The sequence below is a fragment of the Squalius cephalus genome (genome assembly GCF_949319135.1).
Source record: "Squalius cephalus genome assembly, chromosome: 8".
Lineage (NCBI taxonomy): Eukaryota > Metazoa > Chordata > Actinopteri > Cypriniformes > Leuciscidae > Squalius > Squalius cephalus.
The window spans coordinates 11,557,948-11,578,829 of NC_137129.1; the positions used below are offsets into that span (position 1 = coordinate 11,557,948).

General features: G+C 37.7%; 2 protein-coding genes across 3 annotated transcripts in view; one reads left to right on the forward strand and one right to left on the reverse strand.

Moving 5' to 3' along the window:
* The window catches only part of tspan13b (tetraspanin 13b), a 37,598-nt gene extending 27,154 nt beyond the window's left edge, over positions 1 to 10,444 (reverse strand). The window contains exons 1-2 of the mRNA XM_079879264.1: positions 10,329 to 10,444; positions 8,078 to 8,125 (exon numbers count right to left, since the gene is read on the reverse strand). The gene's annotated coding sequence lies outside the window, so the exon portion shown is untranslated. The remainder of the gene's footprint in view (positions 1 to 8,077; positions 8,126 to 10,328) is intronic.
* On the forward strand, positions 9,212 to 20,358 carry khdrbs1b (KH domain containing, RNA binding, signal transduction associated 1b). Of its 2 annotated transcripts, XR_013822046.1 has the most exons (11): positions 9,235 to 9,498; positions 11,039 to 11,160; positions 12,169 to 12,285; positions 12,497 to 12,643; positions 13,168 to 13,304; positions 13,434 to 13,641; positions 13,726 to 13,793; positions 14,020 to 14,078; positions 15,627 to 15,813; positions 17,823 to 17,886; positions 18,201 to 20,358. XR_013822046.1 is itself a non-coding variant. In XM_079879253.1 (9 exons), the coding sequence occupies exons 1-9, from the start codon at positions 9,405 to 9,407 to the stop codon at positions 15,731 to 15,733; spliced, it is 1,059 nt and encodes a 352-aa protein (XP_079735379.1). In that variant the 5' UTR covers positions 9,212 to 9,404; the 3' UTR covers positions 15,734 to 16,870. The 2 variants fall into 2 exon arrangements, 1 of the variants encoding a protein (XP_079735379.1); XM_079879253.1 differs by lacking the exons at positions 17,823 to 17,886; positions 18,201 to 20,358 and having other exon boundaries at positions 9,212 to 9,498; positions 15,627 to 16,870.
* The last annotated feature ends 524 nt before the right edge of the window (positions 20,359 to 20,882 follow it).

Genomic DNA, 20,882 nt, shown 5'->3' on the forward strand with positions numbered 1-20,882 from the left:
GGAGAAGAGAAATCTGTTTGGATGGGCTAATCTTGATGCACGAGTAATTATAAAGTCTTTTAATGCTTTGGCACACTTCCCAATGAAGGCCTACAGTGAGTGACATGAATGACAAACACCACATGGAGGCCACCTAAAGGACGGGACAAATTCGAAGTAAGAAGAAAAGGAAATTACTAGCTATTAACCCTAATTTGGTCGGCTGCTCAGTGGTTCATGTGAGGCTATGCGGCTACGGAATACGCCGGCTGAATCGTGACTTGAGGTATATGGCTGAGTTCATGAGCAAAGTAAAGCTGGCAGTATGCCATTTACTTCAAACCATGCCTGTGACTCCCTCAAACTGCTTGTCGACATTGTGTGTTTTGAATGTGTCAGGTGCACCAGCAGAGTAAAAAAGAAAGATAGTAGTTCAGCCACAAGCGTTCACCCAAACCAAAGGCCAAGCCTGTCTGATCCAATTAGACAAAGTCACTTGAGAGAATGTTTCAATCAAGTCAATCAAACAACTTGAAGTAAGAATGTTCACGGCACACATCCTGATGGACATTGTGTCAAAGTCTCTGTAATGTAAACCTTCACAGTTAATCATTAAGGGGTGGTTTCCAGGACAGGGTTTAAATTAAGACAGGAGTAGGCCTTAATCTAGAATAGTTAATCGTGTCATAAAAAAATGGCTTTCTGAAACACAGATTAAGTACAGATTACTAACACTTGGACAATGGAGTCCTAAACTAAAATAATCCAGATTAATTTAAAACCAACTGTGCTAATCTGAATTAGCATGACAAAAGTTGCCTATAAAACATGGAATGGACGATAAAAAGCTTAAAATTGCATGGAACTGAGAATCCAATCACAAATTCAAGGAAAACAATGACAGCAGAAAAAGACAGCAAATTACTCAACAAGAGAAAACTCTTTTAAAGCAAATGGCAGCTGTGGAATCTACAAATCCCCTAAAGGGACATGGTGAAGGAAAAATAATATGAGATGGGAGAAAAAATTATGCGTCAATGCAATAGTGTTCTCACACAAATGTTTTGTGTTCCCTCAAGAAACTTTGCGTTCACTTGCAAAATGTTTTGTGTTCCCTCGAGAAACTGCATTTACAAAAACATTGTGAGCAAATGGAAAGTTTACCACTCTACCCACCCTGAACTGGACTTGAACCCGGGTCTCCAGTGTGGAAGGCAGACATGCTAACAAGGATGATAGTCTATGCAGTTACAAATGTACTGTACCCCTTGAGTGACTTTCTAGCTTGCCTCTGTTACATACCTGTAACACACACACACACACACACACACACACACACACACACACACACACACACACTGTGTGTGTGTATATGTATATATATATATATATATATATATATATATATATATATATATATATATATATATATATATATATATATATTAGGGCTGTCAAACGATTAATCGCGATTAATCGCATCCAAAATAAAAGTTTGTGTTTACATAATATATGTGTGTGTATGGAGTATAATTATTTTCTATATATAAATACACACACATGCATATCTATTTAAGAAAAATGTGTTATTTATATATAAAATATTTATATCTAATATAAATAATATATAATATAAATATATATATACACAGTATATACATGCAAATATTTCTTAAATATATACATGCATGTGTGTGTATTTATATATAGAAAATAATTATACACCGTACACACACATATATTATGTAAAAACAAACTTTTATTTTGGAATGCGATTAATCGTTTGACAGCCTTAATATATATATATCTATATATATATATATATATATATAGATATATATATATATATATATACACACACACACACATACACACACTGTATATAGACACAAACATGTCGATCTTCACTGACATAGTCCAAGTAATAGGCCTACATGTGTTTTCTTTGAAACATGACATTAATCTGAAATGAAACTGCCTCCTATTAAGTTTAATTTAAGGTCTAATCTTCCTCCGGGAAATCAGTTTATTAAACTCTGGACTTAAACCAAGTCTAGGACTATTTAAAACCATGACAGAGATAGCGAATTTCTGTTAATCTGGTTTAAAAGGCTATTTTAGTCCAGGATAGGCTTAATCTCTGTCCAGGAAACCCCCCCTAAATGTATAAATCTGCTCATACAAACCAGAGAAGATGAGATCATGTTAATTAGCCTATGTCATGTGAGTCCATTTGCAAAAAACGATAAAAGCCACGTTTAAAAAAAAAATGAATTGACTGCGTGTTATTACACATATCACGTTCTGAACCACGTTTTGTCACAAAAGCCGGTCTTGTCCACTGTCAAGGCAAAGCGAGTTCATGTTTTACTGTTTATCAGCAGAAACCGACAAGCACATTGTTGTTTTTGAACAGCACAACCCGATAAATCCGGTTTAGTGAATCAGCGTGCAATATTCAGGTCAGGTGACAAGGATGCTAACGTTAGTCACTTCGAAAAGATGTGCTAGCTGAGAGGAGTTAGTTTTGTCAAAGCTGAAAAGTGATCGAGGATGGATCATTTTAACGAACTTGATGGACCCGTGATATATTCTTCGGGGTGTAAAAGGAAAATAAAAGCTGAAACTTTTTCACGGAACCTTACTAAAGCAGCACGTTAGTGGTGAGGGGACCGAAAAGCTCTTTCGCGTGTAACGTTAGTCACAACAACAAAGTTTGTCAGGCGTTTGTCAATTGACCTTTCGCCGAGCCCCGCCCCCCTTAGTTACTGTTGCTACGTCCGACAAACAAATGGTCAAACACGACCAGCGCGACAGATTGCCATGACGGAAAGAGGTATACCCGTGCGTGTCAGTGACCTTTTTTGGAGCAATACCTCCGCGATATCCTCCAGATCGAGGCAAAAGGGGTTACAGTATATGCAGTGAAGGGATATATTCAAAATATAAAAATACGCAATGAAGGAGATCGACTACTACGTCTCTATCGAGGCTAATGCTTACCGGTGTTCACACATCATTTGTGATATGACAAAGAACGAGGAATCAAGTGTTTAAAAGCATTGAAAGACACTTACTGTTGTGTTTTTGTGTGAAAGAAAAAACTCTCTGAAAATAAAAGTGCTGTCAGCAATAATTTCTTATGTGTGTTTTTTCGCATAACACAATGACTAAAATTTTAAATGCTGCAAAACACATGAGAGTTAACGTTAACGTATATTCCCGATGCTGTAGTTTATTTGATCAGTCACTATATCATTAATTAAGCTTAATTTGACTTTTCAACTACAATTAGGCAGGGTGAACTGAAAGCTTTTACAATCTTTTAGCTATAACTTATATCATTGACAAAAGTATGTGGTACATTTTCTTCCAAAAATGATTTTCTTTCTCAAATTCATGCTTCAAGTTGACAAAGCACAATAAACGAAATCACACAATAACTGTTTAACCAGACATAGCCTTAATTTGCATCTAAATAACTTTCCTTGATTGTCTTTCATAATGCACTTACCATAATATTTATTAGGGGGGCAACGGATCACAAAAATCGCGGTTGAGACCATAATATTTATTAGTGGGGCAACGGATCAAATCGCAGTTCAGACCATAATATTTATTAGTGGGGCAACGGATCATAAAACTCGCGGTTCAGACAATATTATGTTTTTTGAGTTACAGATAGGATAGTTTTTCAGATCAGAAAAACAAAACAAAAAAAACTTTAAGTAGCCATTGATACCACAGCCAGCAGACGTATTTATGCTTTGTAATGTTCGACACATTTAACTGGGAGTGGGGCCGTCCACACTGTTTGTGTTTTCGGCTTTGGGAATGGAAAGAACACAACTCCTCCAGACAATCTCTCGGGGTATCTAGTGTCCGATTTACGAACGCCATGGGCGCGCACGCTTCACCATCTTACTAATGTTTGTCGGACCTGCTCACATAGTAACGGTTGCTATGATGTGTGATTGGACAATGGCCGTTTTGGGGGAGGGGCCGGCGAAAGGTCAATTGAGGAGATTGACGTTACAGCGATTAACCGAGTGTTTTATTAAACCATAGCAATTACTTTTTTGTTGTTACTTTGGTTTTGAAACATGTAATGTGGAGTAATCTACTTTTGCTAAAAAACAAACTTGTAATAGGCTATATAAAAAAAACTGTTAATGAACTTTAATTTTGTAAGTTTTAGTTATTATTACATAATAAAAATAACCCAGCTGCAGTTTGATTGATATTACTTGGAATGCACAATAAAAAAAAAAACATGATTTATGAAAATTAACTAAAAAAACTACTTAGGCTACTTAGCCTTTTCAGCACACCTGTATTTTTTTAAAAGTTATTATTACTTAAAGTCCAACTGAAATCAAAATTGACCCTATTTACTTTGTTAGCGCATATTACTAGTCTTGTGGTGAACAATTAATCCATGCAAGTTAATACACAGAAAAAAATTGTTTGCCGTCGTAATCTTTAATCAAAGTCTGAAATGTTACTTCCGGTCTGGAATGGCGTTCCTTCTCTGATGATGTAGGTTTGACGGCTTGGGTTGGGAAACGCTTAACCACTCCCCTCAAACCGTCAGTCTGCTATGAGCGAGAGATGGAGAGGAGGAGCGCTAAGTAAAACCCTGCCCTCTGTTCAATATTCCGTTTCACTGGGAAATACGTCGCAACACTGAAGAAAAGTCGTTTGCAACTTCCGGTTCACGCGGACTTTAATAAAAACGACCCAGCTGCAGTTTGATTGATATTATTTTGAATGCACAATAAAAAAAAACATGATTTATGAAAATTAACTAAAAAAACAAACCAAAACAGTTATCTGTTTTTGCAAATGAACTCTTCTTATGTTTCACAATTGTTTCATTTTCATTTTATTTATATATTCTCTCCATGTAATCGCAATGCTGTCGAGACTGTAGCAAGATCTGAGATTTTTCTTTCTTCTAAAATATCTGTCATATTTGTATTATTTTTGCTCGGAAATCCTTGAGATTCCCTGTAACACGAACAAGGAGTGAACTTGCAAACTATGATTTGAAAGGCTCTCAAATTTATCACTACTCTCTAATTGCTCATTACAATTTTATGACACCATCTTTTATAATTTAGTGCTCACCATCTCTAGCAACTCTCTTTTCAAAACCAGCCCTTTATTTTCTTGAACCTGACTCAAATCCAGCTCGATACTCCCAGTGTGCATTGCACTTTAACATTAAGTATCGCAGCAACCAAACTGAGAAATCACAAACCATTAGAAGACATTCTTGCAGTACGGATCATTATAAGGAAACTGCAATTTCAGGCTCTGAACCTGCAGAGAACATCTGTATTTTTCCCGATCTCTCTTTATCATTACAGATCTGCTGGTGAAACCAGAGCTCAAATATGCAGCGGATAAAGACTCCATACTCGCTCTATATCGAAACTGATCAAAGAGAGAGCGGGAAAAGCACATTACACATGGCATTTCACTCTCAGTACGTGTTTGTGCTTGCGTGGAAAAGCATTGAAAATGTTTTTCACTTCAGGTGATTATTCCAGCATCATTAGCATCTTGTGCTTTTTTTGCTTTCTCAAGAAACAGATCTAGCCTGGGGCCCTTAAGCAGGTTAAAGGGAATCAAACCCTGTGCTGATTAATTATCTGATCTCCTGTAAAGCTGTGACATGTTGAGAAGTGTGTTATACAGGCACTTCAAAAAGCAGCGCTGTATTATTCCACATCAAACACATCGGGAGTGCTAATTTTAACTAAATTTTTTTTTCAATATTCAGCTTCCCTTTGGGTCAAACTGATTGCATGGTTTTCAGTTATTTTAAAATCTTCATTTTTACTTTACTTTTTCATCTGAGAAGCTTTCTCAGATGAATCCATGCACACATCTGTCTTATATTAAGGAATTCATTCCAAGAGAGAAAAAAAAAATAGGATACAGAGAGATATTAATATGATGAATGACCTTCGTCTGGGATGTCGGGTCATTGGAAGAAATAAGTGCAACAATTCCTCTCAGCGAGATCTGCCCTCTAATTTGGCTTGAAATGGCTATTCATCGGCTTCACAATGTGAAGTCAGAGCCTGATGTGCAGCTCCAACATCAGTGCTTCCAGGAAAACAATACCACAGCAGTTAATAAAACCATGGGAGCTTTTCTCATACTGCTTGATTACAAGATATGTTACTGTACTGTTCCGTCATTACTGAATAACTACAGGAATAAATGCAACGCAATAGTAACAATCTATATTTACCAGTGTTGGGGGGTAACGCATTACAAGTAATCAGATTACTTTTTTCAAGTAACTTATAAAGTAACACATTACTTTTAAATTTACAACATAATATGTGAAAATATCATTTTTTAAATAAGTAATGCAAGTTACTTTGTTTTCCCATTTATTGACTGACATGTTGAAAAAAAATCGGGAGTAAGGTGCAGAGGCGTTGTGTGTGTGCTGTGTGAACATGATGGTTATATGTGATCATGCATTTACTCATCGCACAAAAACAGATTTTTCCTCAAAATTAATAAAAACAGTGAAATGCATATTTTGAATATTATGCAAATCTGCAATATTTTATGTTAAAATAACACATACTTTATGTATGTAATCTCATTATCTCACTTTATTAACTTTATTAATGTGTTTGCTGCTGACCTTCGATGAACCAATTCAACTATGAATAAGCAAAAAGGACTTTTTAAACATCACATTTGTGTTTCATAATTGTTTTGTTTTTATTGCTGAAGTAGGAGTGCTGAACTTTCTTCTCCTGTGTTCTATTCCCTGTGCCAAAAATAGATTTTTTATTTTTTTTTGTTATTAAAAAACAAATAAGCAAGCCCAGCCCAGGTGAAAAAAGTATAGCATTAAAAAAAGTAATGCATCACTTTTCATAAAAAGTAACTAAGTAACACAATTAGTTACTTTTTAGGGAGTAACACAATATTGTAACACATACTTTTAAAATTAACGGTACACTTTATTTTAAGGTGATGTAGTTACATTGTACTTAAACAAGTGCTGGTTAATATTAATTAACTACATTTACCTACTATAAAGTTATGGTAATAGGGTTTGGTTTATAGTTAGTTACTTGTAATTATGCATAATGTACTGTTATTACTATAGTAAGTACATGTAGTAACGTGTAACTACGTCACCTTAAAATAAACTGTTACCGAAGTAACTTTTCCCAACACTGCTATTAACTATCATGACACTCTGATTAACGAATTTGTAATAGCACTCAGTTGAATGCATAGTTCACTATTAGCTAATCAATAACTACTATTTTTTCCAAACCTCCCTGAGAACAACTAAGAAACTATATTCCCTTATTTATAAATTTACAGCTTACATTACAAGGAGATATCATATTTTTCCACTTAAGAATACTGTTCAAAATAATTAGCAATTCCTTCTGAAAGATTTGCACTATTTGAGTCATTAGTAGTGGTTTACCATTATCTTTACTTTAGAATTAATTATGCATGATGCACAATAATTATATTTCTAAGTATTTTAGGCAATATAAAAAAATTAGCTAATGGTGAACAACCACATTCAACTGAGTGCTATTACTTACTAATTTGTTAATCAGAGTACTATAAAATACACTCTTAGCATGTGTTAATACACTCAATTATTTTTCCTGTGTAGTAATGTGAAACGTATTACCACTGTATTTATATTGAAAGATGTGTTCTCCTAGATTTCAGTTAACTCAAATTAAAATTTCCTTTGAAATGCACTTCCTAAACATAATTGAATATAATTTGTCAGCTATCAGCAGAGCAGAAGAGATTTGTTAAATGTGTTGCTACACATTGCTTATAAAAAAATTGGAAGTGTTTGCCTCAGGTCACAGGATGTTTTGTCACAAGTTTCCTGCTAACAGGTGCTGAGAAGATGATACATTTTTTTTTTTGAGGGAACAATATACTGAAATATGAGAAAAGAACTCACTCAATTATCTTCAAATGCTTTTTAAATAAAAGGATGTGACAGAAACATCAGGGAAACAAAGTGAGCAAGTAAGCAAGCAAGTAAGAAAGTAAGCAAGTAAATCTATGTGCTTACCTATAAATATTGTATCTTGCATGGGCCCTGTGAATTTAAACAATGGCCCTGGAAAAGAGAGAATGAGAGTGATAAAGCAGCACAAAAAAAAAAAATATATAGCCAAGCCCAGCCAAGCTCAAAGGCCACAGCAGTCAGCAGCCACTTCTTTACGAGTTTGAATAGTCTGACATGCACAAACAGAGTGTGTTAACCTTGAGCGAGGCTGAGGGGAAAAGGGGAGCAGAGGGTGGTGGTAGTGGTGCTAAAGACCTAAGCAGGTGTGACAGTTCTGAAAGCTTTCACTGGACAAAAAGGTTTCACTGGCCTCCTAGCAATGCTGAGCCACGGCTGACCTCGCCGCTCGCTAGCACTGGCACTGAGAAGCTGTGTTTACAGTAAAGAGAGAACGCTCAAGCCATGAAGGAAACCAAGCACAGATGTGTTTAAATGAAGGATGACCTGAAAACAATAATAGTGTAATAGTATGGATGCAAAATTTGATAGAATATGCCAGGATTGTCTTGTAAATGTAATGAATACGTCTAAATCATGCTAAAATCATTACTATATTATAATACATTATAAGTCCCTGCTATATTATAATTTATTGTTCAATGGATAGGCAAATTTGTCATGTTTACAATTTTGCCATATCAATACTGACCAAATTTTCAGCACCAACCCCTGAATGTAATTAATTTTCCATTTTTATCCAGAGGGGGGCAGCAAACATTACATTATGTGGTGTGCGCTATCCCTTCATAATGTACCACTTAATATATAGATGAGCCCAGAAGCTTATGCAAACCTTTGTGGATGTCTCCAAAAACCAGACAGCATAGCAGCATATTAATTCATGCATAACAGCCTTACATATAATGGAAGAACATAGATCATTTTTTCTATGACCAGTCCAGCACTGTTATGTGTGTGTGTGTGTGTGTGTAATTTAATATACTTCACAATGAACACATGTAATTTCAGACATTTTAGATTATTATAGTATTAGTGTGTGTGTGAAATAATGAATAGGACAGGCAGCCTCTACCCAAAGCAAAATCAATTTTGAATAGACATTCTAAAAACTTTTACATCAAAGTGGGCGGTTCCATACGTCTAGTTTTCGTGACGTAATTTCCGCTCGTTCAAGTCATTTGCGCTCGTCTCAAGCTTTTGTTCATCTGTTTCCAGCCGCACCGCGGAGAACAGGAGCCATTGCGACTCACCACCGTCTTCAGCAGCAGTCACGCGTGTGTTCTTATTACCTCTTGCAGGACGTGGATACTAAAATAGTTTCATCGTCGGACGTTTGGTGTTTAAATCTTCATTTACTTACAAACTCAACATGGAGAGCGAGAACAAATACCTCCCGCAGCTGCTGGCGGAACGAGACACCCTGGACGCGTCGTTCACACACGCCACGAAACTTATATCAGCAGGTAAAAGCCGATTGTCAAAATGAAGGAGGGAGACATGCACGTGTAACCAAGTAACTTTTCGGGATGCAAGTTAGATAAATAGCAGCTTTGTTTGGAGGGAAGCGGAGCGACTGTAACGTTAGTCGTTCGTGGGACGGAGGGCGACCGTTACAAAGTCTCGATTCAGTGCGCGAGGAAGGGGGTTCGTGTACTTAGCTCGAACCAGGCACGTGCTGTCGAAGCTGTGTGTAGCTCAAGATTTATTTTTCCCGGAGGGAAAAACTCTACTTTTTCCTGGATGATATCAGTTATTTGTATCATCCTCCACTGTGCAAGTCGAAAGCCGTAATGCTGTATAGTTTTACCCCGTCATCCCCCGGGCAGCATTCCCATTTCCGCTCGAGTACATTGCGAGCCGCGTGCTGGATTGGGTTTAACCGAAAGTGTACAAATTACTTTTTTTTTTTTTTTTTTTCTTTTTTTGCAACTTTACGATACATAATTATTCTTGTTTATTTTTTTTAAACTGATCATATTCAATGTAAAATAAAATTACACAGTAGTGATTTAGGTGAATCGTACTACAATATCGCAATACAATTAAGGAAAAAAAGTTTTACCTCACATTATTGTTTGTTTCTCTGTATCTAATGGGTCTAATGGGTCAACGTGGCGTTTCTTGGTACACATCCAGTCCTAGCCTAACGTTACATGCGCTTATCGCGTTTGTCTAGACTGAAAGATCTGGAAAGCTTTAGATGAAATCGTCCAAGCCCGATGAAATTAAATTGAAGCCGGCTGAAAATCTTAAGTTTGGGATTTGTCGTAGTAATAAAAACCATGTTCCTTACCATATGTGCCTTTAGTGTGGGAAGTGTTGCATCTGGAGATGAAATGGATTTTTTTTGGTGTAGGAAATGTATTTTCCTGGCCTCGTTTCACCACGTCTTATATCATCAGTGAAGTGGGAGTTTAACTGTATCTTGTGGTTTATATCAGCAGATCGGTTCCATAAGTTACATTTGCAGAGGCGTGTAAATGTTCAGTGTTTAGCATCAGACTTGCATTGAAAAGTTCCCTAGTGAGTCTATTGATTGGTGTTTCCTTCCAGTGTCTTTGAGGCAAGCACTTTTCTTTGCAACCTGAAGCAAACACTTAAGTCTCAGGCATACATTTGCCATTGAAGTAAAATGACCTGGAGAATATTTCAGGCCTATTCATTTGTAATCATTATCCAGCATTTCATGTCATGATGAGAAACATAATAAATGTAGCCTATGTTATCAGTGAATATATGATTCCTGTTGAGTACGATGCATTCATACTCAGGGTTTTAATTTTAAAAGGGACAAAACTGCTTTTTGTTGATTTTAACTCTGCAATTAGTTTCTGACCTTGTCTAATGTGGAAGGCAAGACATGTGTGCTAATGTATTTAGTGGAATCAGTTTGAAAAATGTATTTTAGTTGATTGGTAAAGTGTCTTCAAATATCTAGTAGTTTTAGTATTTACATTTAAATGTTCAAATCACATGCCTAATAATGTATCTTGTGCTTTTTAGAAATTGAAAGGGTTCAAAATGGGGAGACCGAGAAAGATACAGAAAGCTACCTGGACCTCTTTACGACTAAAAACATCAAACTGAAGGAAAGGGTTCTCATACCAGTCAAGCAGTACCCTAAGGTGAGTGTCATTGTGGTATTTAGGAACATGTCTGCTGTGCCGATTTACTCGATTACATGTGTGCTGCTTCCGATCTGGTGTGGAAGGAATGTGTAACACCTCAGTTATCGCAAGCAAAGGTTACCTGAGGATTCTTGGGAGGTATTATGTTTGTACAAACATTTGAGACGAAGTAAAACTTGTTTATAGAATTTAATTAGTTTTGAAAAGCACTAATAGAGTGAAATGGTACGTCTACAATCCCCAGGGATGCATTTTGACAAATTTGCAAACCTTTGATTGCCAAAACCTGTGAAAGGCCTGTAATTTGTCATGAAGAGGCTTAAGATATTTTCGAAATGCATGTTTCTTTGTGCATGTCCTGTGATCGCTTACTTGCCAGAGGTGATCAGATCAGACCGTTTGAGTCCTCTGCTGTTTTAGAGAGCATGGCAGTGTTTTTCTTTGACCTTCTGTGTTTAAAGTTTGCTTGCCAGATCAGTTGAAACTAGCTAACTTTTTTTTTTGGTATGTGAATCAGATTGGTATGTGATTTATGCGTGGCTGATTATGTGGCTTAATTCTTACGGTTTCTTTTTAGAGTCTGTTAGATCTTTGATTTATGACCTTTGTCTCACACCTGTCAGCTGCACCTCTTACTGCTGTTACCATGAATTCAAATATTGGAATTTTTTTCCCCCTTTCTTTTTGTTGAGTGGCACTTGTTGATTTGTGCACAAAAACAGATGTTTTCTGCTGTCTCCTGAAATTTTTTTTTTTGCCCTCCCATTTTAGTTGTCCTCATGCGTGTTCACAGTCCACCCAATGTTACCCCTCGCTTCGGTGTCGAGGAGAGCACAACTCCAGCCTTTGATCTGTTTGCATTCCATTTAATCTTGTCCTGTTCAGGAAGATCAAAACTATTGAGCTTTCAGTCCTTGAAAACAAGTACAGTCAGGCTAAGTTAAGAGCTGTAGATTTCCTCAAATGCTGTGGGTTTAATATTTAATTTTCTGTTGCTTTGTGCAGTTTAACTTTGTTGGAAAGATCCTTGGACCACAGGGGAACACCATCAAGAGACTGCAGGAGGAGACGGGCGCTAAGATCTCTGTGCTGGGGAAAGGATCCATGAGGGACAAAACCAAGGTAAAGTGCTATTGAGGTTATTTTTAAAGGTATGAATGATTGCTGCAAGAACAACCTTTTTTCTAAGGTAGCTTTTAACTTGAAAAATTAAAGGGATGGTTTTAGGCTATTTGATTCATCACATTTTGGTTGTCTTGCTGTGTGTGAGTGAAGGTTAAAAGACACCAACTAAGGGTAAATTGGATCTGCTGAACTTATTTTTGTCCTTCAGGAGGATGGCTTGAGAAAAAGTGGAGAGCCGAAGTACGCACACTTGTCCATGGAGCTTCATGTGTTCATCGAGGTGTTTGCTCCTGTTCCTGAGGCGTACATGCGCATGGCTCATGCCATGGAGGAGATCAAAAAGTTCTTGTTCCCTGTAAGTACTGAAATATGCTCTGGATTCAAGAAAGGCAGCCCAGAGATCATGTTTTGCAGTGAAGTGCTGATAATGTGTTTTGTCTAAGCTTTCTTTGTTTATAGTGCTGTGATTTATGAATTCCAAATGGGCCATTGTTTAAGTCCAAAACGCCTGCGTTGTTGGACTGTAACTCTACTTGCTTTGCCCGTGGTGGCAGATTAATATTTAATCTGATAAATCGGTTGTTTTTGTGCTCACTCCTGTAGCTGGACTGAGAGACTGAAAGGTTTTGCAAAACAATGTTTCCCCTTTGAGAGCAAACTTCTGTGCCCTGTTCTAATGGCCTCATGTGAGCTATGCAAGTTTGTGTTTCTCAAGGCCTAATGCTGGTTCTTCATTGTTAAGAGATATATAGTTGTGTTGTCCAGCTCTTTAAGCATTGGATTTTGTTTTGTTTTTTCATTTCTTATATTCTGAGATTGATGTTTTTGTGAAGTGTCTGTAGTGTTGTCATGTTAGTGAGCTGTGTGCCTGTCTCACAGGACATGATGGATGACATTTGCCAGGAGCAGTTCATGGAGATGAAGTATCTAAATGGGGGTCAGGAACATGGGGGTAGAGGCCGAGGAGGGCCACCCATCAGAGGCCGTGGAGGTCTTCCTCCTCCTGGGGCACCCAGGTAACATGCACCCATTTAATATTCATTGTGACCGTTAGTTTGAGCTGCTAAACCTGATTTTTAATGCAATGAGAACTTCCATTTTGTAGATTTAGGTGAGTAGAACATTAACACTTTTTACTCTTGCAGGGGTCGTGGTATGCCCCCACGTGGAGGTGGCCGTGGTGGTCCCCCTCGAGGTGGAGCCGCAAGGGGAGCTCCTGCAGGTAGAGGTGGACCATCAGCCCAGCCGCCCAGAGGAGCAGCTTCTAACCGTGCCCGTCCACCCGCCCCGTCTCAGCGAATGCCCCCTCCACCAGCCCCGCACCCTCCGGCCCAAGACTCATACGAAGACTATGTATGTTTCTTTATTAGAAAATATATCTTCTGAGTTTGCTTTGGAAGGTGTTGAGTGCACTGATTGTATTTTCCGTTTCCTCAGTCTTATGACGAGAGCTACACAGAGCCAGGCTATGAATCCTATGACAGCTACTACAGCCAGCCACAAGCGTAAGTTGATTGAACACATAATATTATTACTGCTGGCTTGGGACTTCAAAAGTCCAAGTTTCCTCAAAAAGATCAACTTTGCCTATAATTATTGGGGTTTATGGAGGCTTTTTGGAAACATCCCAGTGTCTTAAAAGCACAATTGTGCTTGGCTTAGTATGTTATTTTTGGAAATTTAGGCCGGTTTCTCTTGAGTTAGTTTGAACAGTGTTTGTTCTTTTTCCAGAGAACCAGAGTACTATGATTATGGACACGGAGAGACACAGGAGGGGTATGAAAACTACGGTAAGTTTTTATTTTTATTTTTTTAAGTTTTTTTTTTTTCTGATCTGTCACTGTGTAGGGTCAATTAAGTTTTAACCCCTCATTTGCTGTTGATAATGGGTTCAAACTAGGGCTGAACGATATTCTGTTTTAACATCGACATCGCGATGTGCGAATGAGCGATAGTCACATCGCCGGAACATGCGATGTGAAGGGTAACGTTAGTAGTACCCATAAGAGAACGGTAGCACACAGTAAACACGAGTTTGTTGTATGGCTTTTTGCTGGGGTGACATGCGCGTTCTGCGTGCCTGCACAGTGATTGGTTCGCTGTGCCGCAGCTCACCGCGCTCACAGCCAACATTCAAAAATGCGCGACGAAGAGGATCCGCCGCAAAAAAGTCAAAATCAGCTATTTGGGACTAGCCTATTTCGTCTACAAAAAGGAGGATGTTGACCAAAAAGAGGTAGGCTACTTTGCTGGAGTGTTATAAAGTTGTGGATGGTTGTCTTTTTTAAACATTCGTTTATTTTTCGTGTTCGCATTTATGAGGAAAAAACAATGTTACGTGATATTACGGACGCGACCGTTATGAAAGCGACACTAAAAGACTGCTTTAAAACTTTCACAGAGACCTCAAACAGAAAGCACAAAGCCTTTCTTTAAAACGAATTTCGTTTTGTGTTAATTGTATCTTAATTTTAATCAGTATTTCATTATCCAATTTCCTGGATTTAATAATGATTAATAATAATTAAATATAGCAGCCAGCGCCTGAACCCGAGATTAAGCTATGATCCATGAACCGAAACTCAGCGTAAAAGGTAGCCTACTCGCCTCACACACCTAAAAAAAAAAAGAAAAAAAAAAAAGAAAGAAATATATCTATTATCTACAGAAATCTCTGCTTTTAAACAGAACCATTAAAAAAATATAGCTATATTTAATCTGTATGAAAAGTGCATTTCTCCCGATCACTGCTGCGAAGATCGCGAGTCAGTATATTGTCAACTTCATCTTTACAGAAAACACTTTATTAATAAACAATTAAAATGTCTCATTGTAATATTTTACATATTATTAATCATTACTTTTGCTGGGTCTAGGTGCCGTTTACATGAACACGTCACTGAATCAGCACAGAAAACATAATTTTTCAGGTCCTAGAACCCGAAGAACGTTAGGTCCTGCGTAGAACGTTCACCGAATTCTGAGAGAAATATGTTTCTGGAATAAAATATTAAGTGGCCTTTTTGTTACTTGTAATGAAGCTTGCTTATTAGTGAAATTATTAATAACATGGAATGGTAATTATTGACTTTAGCCTGGATTGATGGCTCGCAATATCGCGATATATATCGTTGGGAAAAAAATATCGCAATGTAATTTTTTTTCCAATATCGTGCAGCCCTAGTTCAAACCACCCAAACACAGACCTGCCTTGGTATTTTGATCAGTATTGTTTTTAAGCTGAGGCTTCGTGAAAGCTCATTTATTTAAACATCTTAGTAAGCTATTGTTTGCTTGCTTTATCTTAACTTTTTGCACTGTTGTGTTTGCTCCCGTAGCTCAAGATGACTGGAACGGGACACAGCGCGCTGTTGGTGGTGGAAAAGCTCCCACTCAGAGACCGACTAAGCCTGGATTCAGGGAACCCCCCTATGGACGATACTAAGTCTGACTAGCGGAAAGTCACCCAACGCGTCGCCATAACTGTCTCCCATGGCAGCTCACACTTTAAGATACCCGACAAAAGTAATTGTCTGTTTTTTTTTCTCGTTTTTTTTTCTTTTCTTTTTTCTCGTTTTGTGTTTTTTACTCCGGACTTTAAAGAAACTTGACGGAATGGCATTCGAATGCCTCAAGAATCGATATAACTTTTAGAAGGGATTAAAGTTTAAACATTGCTGTTTTTTTATTTGTTTTTGCAAATATCTTTTCCTCTGCTCATACCTACCCTTGCTTTTTTGCATTTGTCGATGGTAAAAGTTTGTCAAATGATTGGAAAAAGTATTTAGTTGAAAGGTAAACCCTAACAACTGTACAGCCACTTTTTGTGTCTCAGGACACCACTTTAATTTGTGTTACCTTAAAAACTCTGCTGAGGTGCAGTTGCAGATTCCCATGTAGGCTACATTTCAAAATTCTGTTTAATACTAGCATATCAAATAGACCCTAAACTTAATGTCTGTTTTGTAATAAGGAATATAAATTACTGAAAGTCAAAATGTCTTTAATGGTATTTCCAACAGCCATTGATTATTCCTCATTTGATTTAAATAGTCTTAAAAGCTGTAAATGTAGATTTAGGCCTCAATATTTTTCCTTGTATTTTAGAGTTTTGAAATATAGCCCAATTAGACGCTGTTGAGATGGAATGTCCTCAAATCCTTAATTTGTTAAAATAAGATGTTACTCTTCAAAACTGTTCTGTAGAATAACCCATGTTTGGCTACTTATGTAAAACATAATAATCAAAAGTCAGATTATCATGGATGCCACCATGCTATATAAACTGCATGCAAAAACTGCTTTAAAAAAGGATTTGGACAACAATCTCCACAAGGGTCATCTCTTTCTTATGTAAAGGGATACTGCAGCTAAAACCGACTATTGTATATAATTTAAAAAAGGAAAAAGAAAAAAACAACTCACATCCAAACTGTACTTTACTGCCATTTAGTATTTGTATCCTCTCCATAAAATGCAGAATGACATGTGTAAGCTTGCCTAAATAGGTAACTAAATCTGTCCAAAACATGTTTTGCAGCAGTTGTCAATAAAGCCTAGATTGTTTTTTATGAAACTTTAACCTGGTTTATTTTTCTTTGTCTTCATAAAATCTGAAATGGCCTTTTAAATAACTCATAACCTTCGGTTCCAATCATTCTTCCTCTTCAAAAACAGATTTTAAATTTAAAACAATGCATGTAGTCTGAAGACGTAAACTACACTAAAGGAGTCTGTTTAAAGTGTTTGATCTGACAATTAAAAGCACACCTTTAATGTTTCTCTCTCTTTTTATACTTAAAAAGGACCCTAGAGGTAAGACCTGTGCTCTTTAAAATAACCTGGATAGCTTCCTAATGTCTATAGAGAGAACTAAAGCATTCGATGCTTGGGTATGTATTAAACTTTTCTTGAATGACATTCTATTTTTGGTCTCTCTCAGAATGGGAAATGTATTATAGCCTGAAATAATTTGAATTTAAAAGTTAAGCTTGCAGGGGCCATATTTGTCAAGTCTGATGCAAAGACACGTTGGCTGCTTTTAGTAAAGAGGGCAGGAGAGGACTGTTAAACTTAAGTGCAGCATTGTAAAGGTAACCCTAACCCTAAATTTGTGAGTAATGTTACATTTATTTACTTAAAAGTATTTGGTGACGGCGTGCAATGATTTAAAATATTCAGACGTTTAAAAATATAAAAGTAAAGTGGAAAAAAATATACAAACACGCAGTAATAGATTTTGCTTATAATAATATTTGTGTACTAACATTCTAGAGCAGAATTGTAATGCAACTCATGCTAAAAGTGCTCAGTGTCAAATCTAGATCCATCTATGTTTGTAATGCTGCTCCTGTTTTTTTCTTTTGCGATTTGTTTAACGTATTGAAAAACTCAATGTCCTACCTGAAAATGTTACCTGGGAAAGCTTGAGTTGCATGACTCAATCTTGGAAGATTGCATGAGTTTATTCTATACAATATAGTTTATTATAGCAATGTTTGGTTGTTCGCTCATAGTGTTCTCTCTTCCCTCAGGTTGTGATGCCTGGAAATTCCTGGAAATGGAAAGTTTAAACAAGAATATCAGACCTCTCCTCAGGTCAGTTTTCCTTTCTTCATCCTATTGTTCTCTGTAGTTTTAGTCCATTCCTGTTCTGATGAGTCAAAGCTTTCCAAATCTTCATGTTCTGCAAGAAGCTCTGAATGGTATGAAGCTGCACTGCCTTAATGGGCTTGCTTCCGGTTTCCACCATGTACTCAGCTCAGTAATTACTGGTAGCTTCAGTGGCCTAATTTGATTGATGTGATCTCATACAAGATGAATCAGATGTTTGGCTCAGAGTTGTGTGTGTGTGTGTGTGTGCTCCTCCCCCTTTTGGTCACTTTGCTGATTGACTTGTAATTCTCCTACAGGAAAAGACAAGTGTTTGTTTGCAGTGTAAGAGCAATCTTACCTTTGAACACCAGCAGTCTTTATGGAACCATGGACGGTCTGACTGGACAGCTTCTGAACTGGGTGGAATGGCAGAAATCGCTGGTCCTGTCAGCTAAAGTTTAAACCAGCAACTTCTTAAAAGGGTTAAAGTCTTGAGGTCTGGTGCTGTGTATATCTGCTCTCCAGTGGTTATGAGAAGTCATTTTTCTGTACTGAAAAGTTTCTTTTTACTGTTCACCTCAAGTGCTTTCTAAGCACACTTAACTTAAAATTTTCATCTTTAAATTGACCACCTGCTCATGTTGGCCAAGAAATCATTTTAACAAGCTTGAAAAATTCTGTCCGGGCTCTCTAAACGTCTACCTCAGACAATACTCAAGTGCTTTATTCTGCAAGACGAGCATGTCTTCCCCAGTTCCTCGCTCGGAGGAACGTACATGCTAATTTAGAGCTGTCCGGCCCCTATCTCTTAGCAAAGACTTTGTCCTTTAATTGCCTTGGTAATTTTTGTCTTGCTCTCGAGTAGATATGTTTGGATGGGTTTAAGCTGCCGGAACTCTTGCAGTTTGTGTGAATCACAATTGAATTTTCCATCTCATGAACCAAACACAAAAATCTCCAGGGGTTTGCAACTGTTCATAACTAAATCATACTAACCTTAAATTCTGGATAAAGGTCTTTCTTGCCCTAATTGAGAGCTTTCCATAAATTCAGCTTTTTCTAATCCTTGCTGTGCTGAGTCTGAATTTAGCACTGCATGGCTTTTGTGCATGTCTCTGTCAGTATGTATTGCTGTAGCTTTCATCTTTTTTCCCCTCAGCACACGTATGATTCGAGCCCGTCATTCTGACCAATTACCGCCGATGACAGTGTGTCCGTCCCCCGCGGAGCCGCCACTGGTTGCCGACTGGCTAACAGGACTAATGCCTTATTGCATTAGAGACAAATCTGTCCTCAGCACAGATTTTAATAAGCATCAGCCACTGCTCAAGTGGTGTCGAACAATGGGTCCATGTGGGTAGGAGGTTGACCGATGTGTATGCGGGCTTCACCGTAATGAGAAATCGCAAAAGCAGATAATGGAAATATTTATTTTCTGGACAGATGCTAGGGGGTAAAGAAAACTCGAAGTCTCAAGGAGGTGTAAATGCTCAACCCAACTGTGTGTGCTAAATGGGTCTTTGTTTACAGTCATATCTGTTTGCGTTGGACATACGTGGCCTACAGCTGCTGGGAAAATGCCTCTGGGGTAATGTGCAAGACGTGTGGTGGTCTAAAATCGACACATTGTGCATGCTGAATACAGGAAGCATGGCTTTACGAATGCAAATGAAATGCTCACATCAATGTCTGTCTGTCTGTCTGTCTGTCATCCTGCATGGCTATTTTGCTAGTTTCACACCTAATCAGTATACACTCTCCAGGGAGTCAGGGTTTTGAGTGCACAGGGAGGAGTTGTGATGTTTTCTGGCTCATGTCCTGGAGAACCATGGCTGTTGGCCACCTTCTTCAGTGTGAAATGCTGGTAATAACTTAGCCTCCTAAAGGTCTCTCTCAATGTGCTGTGATGAAAATGAATTAAATCCATCCATGTGGAATCTGGCTCGAGTAATCCGTAGTCCTCCAGGACAAAGCGTTGGACACCTCCACCTTGGCTGTCGCTGCAGTAACATTCCATTGCATGTTTTCCAGCATCCACATAAGCAGACACGCCTAAAACAATGTCGGGAAACCATGGGAATTGCTTGGGATTAGTGATGAAATACAAGTGCCAGGAGTCTGTATTCTTTTGTTTTCTTAAGGAGATTGACGAGTCTGTATTTCAATGCAGCTAAACTGGATTTAGGCTTATTGAAGTGCTCGTCTTTCAGCATAGTTGTTGGCCTTATTTCTGTAGAAGCAAACTAATGCCTTTGGGGCTGTAGAAACCTTTCGGTGACTTAAGGGAGCGGACAGAATTTTTCACTTTTGAAAGTTATTCAAACTTGTTTGGAAGTTGGTGCATCCAAAAGCACTCGTGCACTCACGGCCTGCAAATTATTACGTACTACTACAAAGAGAATACCTAATTAATTGGCATTTGTTTTTACCTATTTTGTAATGTCAAAAATAAAAAAAAATAAATTCTAGACCTGGCTCCTGTGTCTCTTTCAAAGCTTATGTCTTCATGTTTCTTGATGGCTCGTTCTCAGGTTTTTGGACTGTGAATAAATGGACGCAAATACAACAATGTTCAACGGTAATTTAAAATCTAGCTGCCATTGTTGGTAATCGGGAAAGGTTTTTGTCTGTATGTAGTTTCCTGCATGTAGCAACTTTGGGTGATATTAAATCATTTATTGTATTATAAAAATGTGCAGTAGCTCAAACAGTAAAGCAATGCACTCAGTCAACTACTATCTGTATCAAGCGATTCTAATTTGTCAAACCACTTAGCTTTTAAATATTTCATGTTGGGTATCAGTGGCTCTCTTTTTTTTTTTTTTTTGTCTTTAGCCCTAAAACCTTCAACCTTGCTCTTGGAGACCCACTGTCTATGGGATTGAATGCGTGTGCTCGATAATGTGGATATGGTTTCAGACACAACTACAAATGGCTGTCCCCTCAAACAGGGTTCCATCACGTGCTGTAAAATCTGGAAGATTTATTATTTTTCCAGT

Excerpts from the sequence above, each read along its gene's own strand:
- khdrbs1b (XM_079879253.1), top strand. The coding sequence starts at position 9,405 with ATGGAGAGCGAGAACAAATACCTCCCGCAGCTGCTGGCGGAACGAGAC. Across the intron at positions 13,305-13,433 it reads CCTCCTCCTGGGGCACCCAG|GGGTCGTGGTATGCCCCCAC; the intron begins GTAACATGCACC and ends TTACTCTTGCAG. Across the intron at positions 14,079-15,626 it reads GGAGGGGTATGAAAACTACG|CTCAAGATGACTGGAACGGG; the intron begins GTAAGTTTTTAT and ends TTGCTCCCGTAG.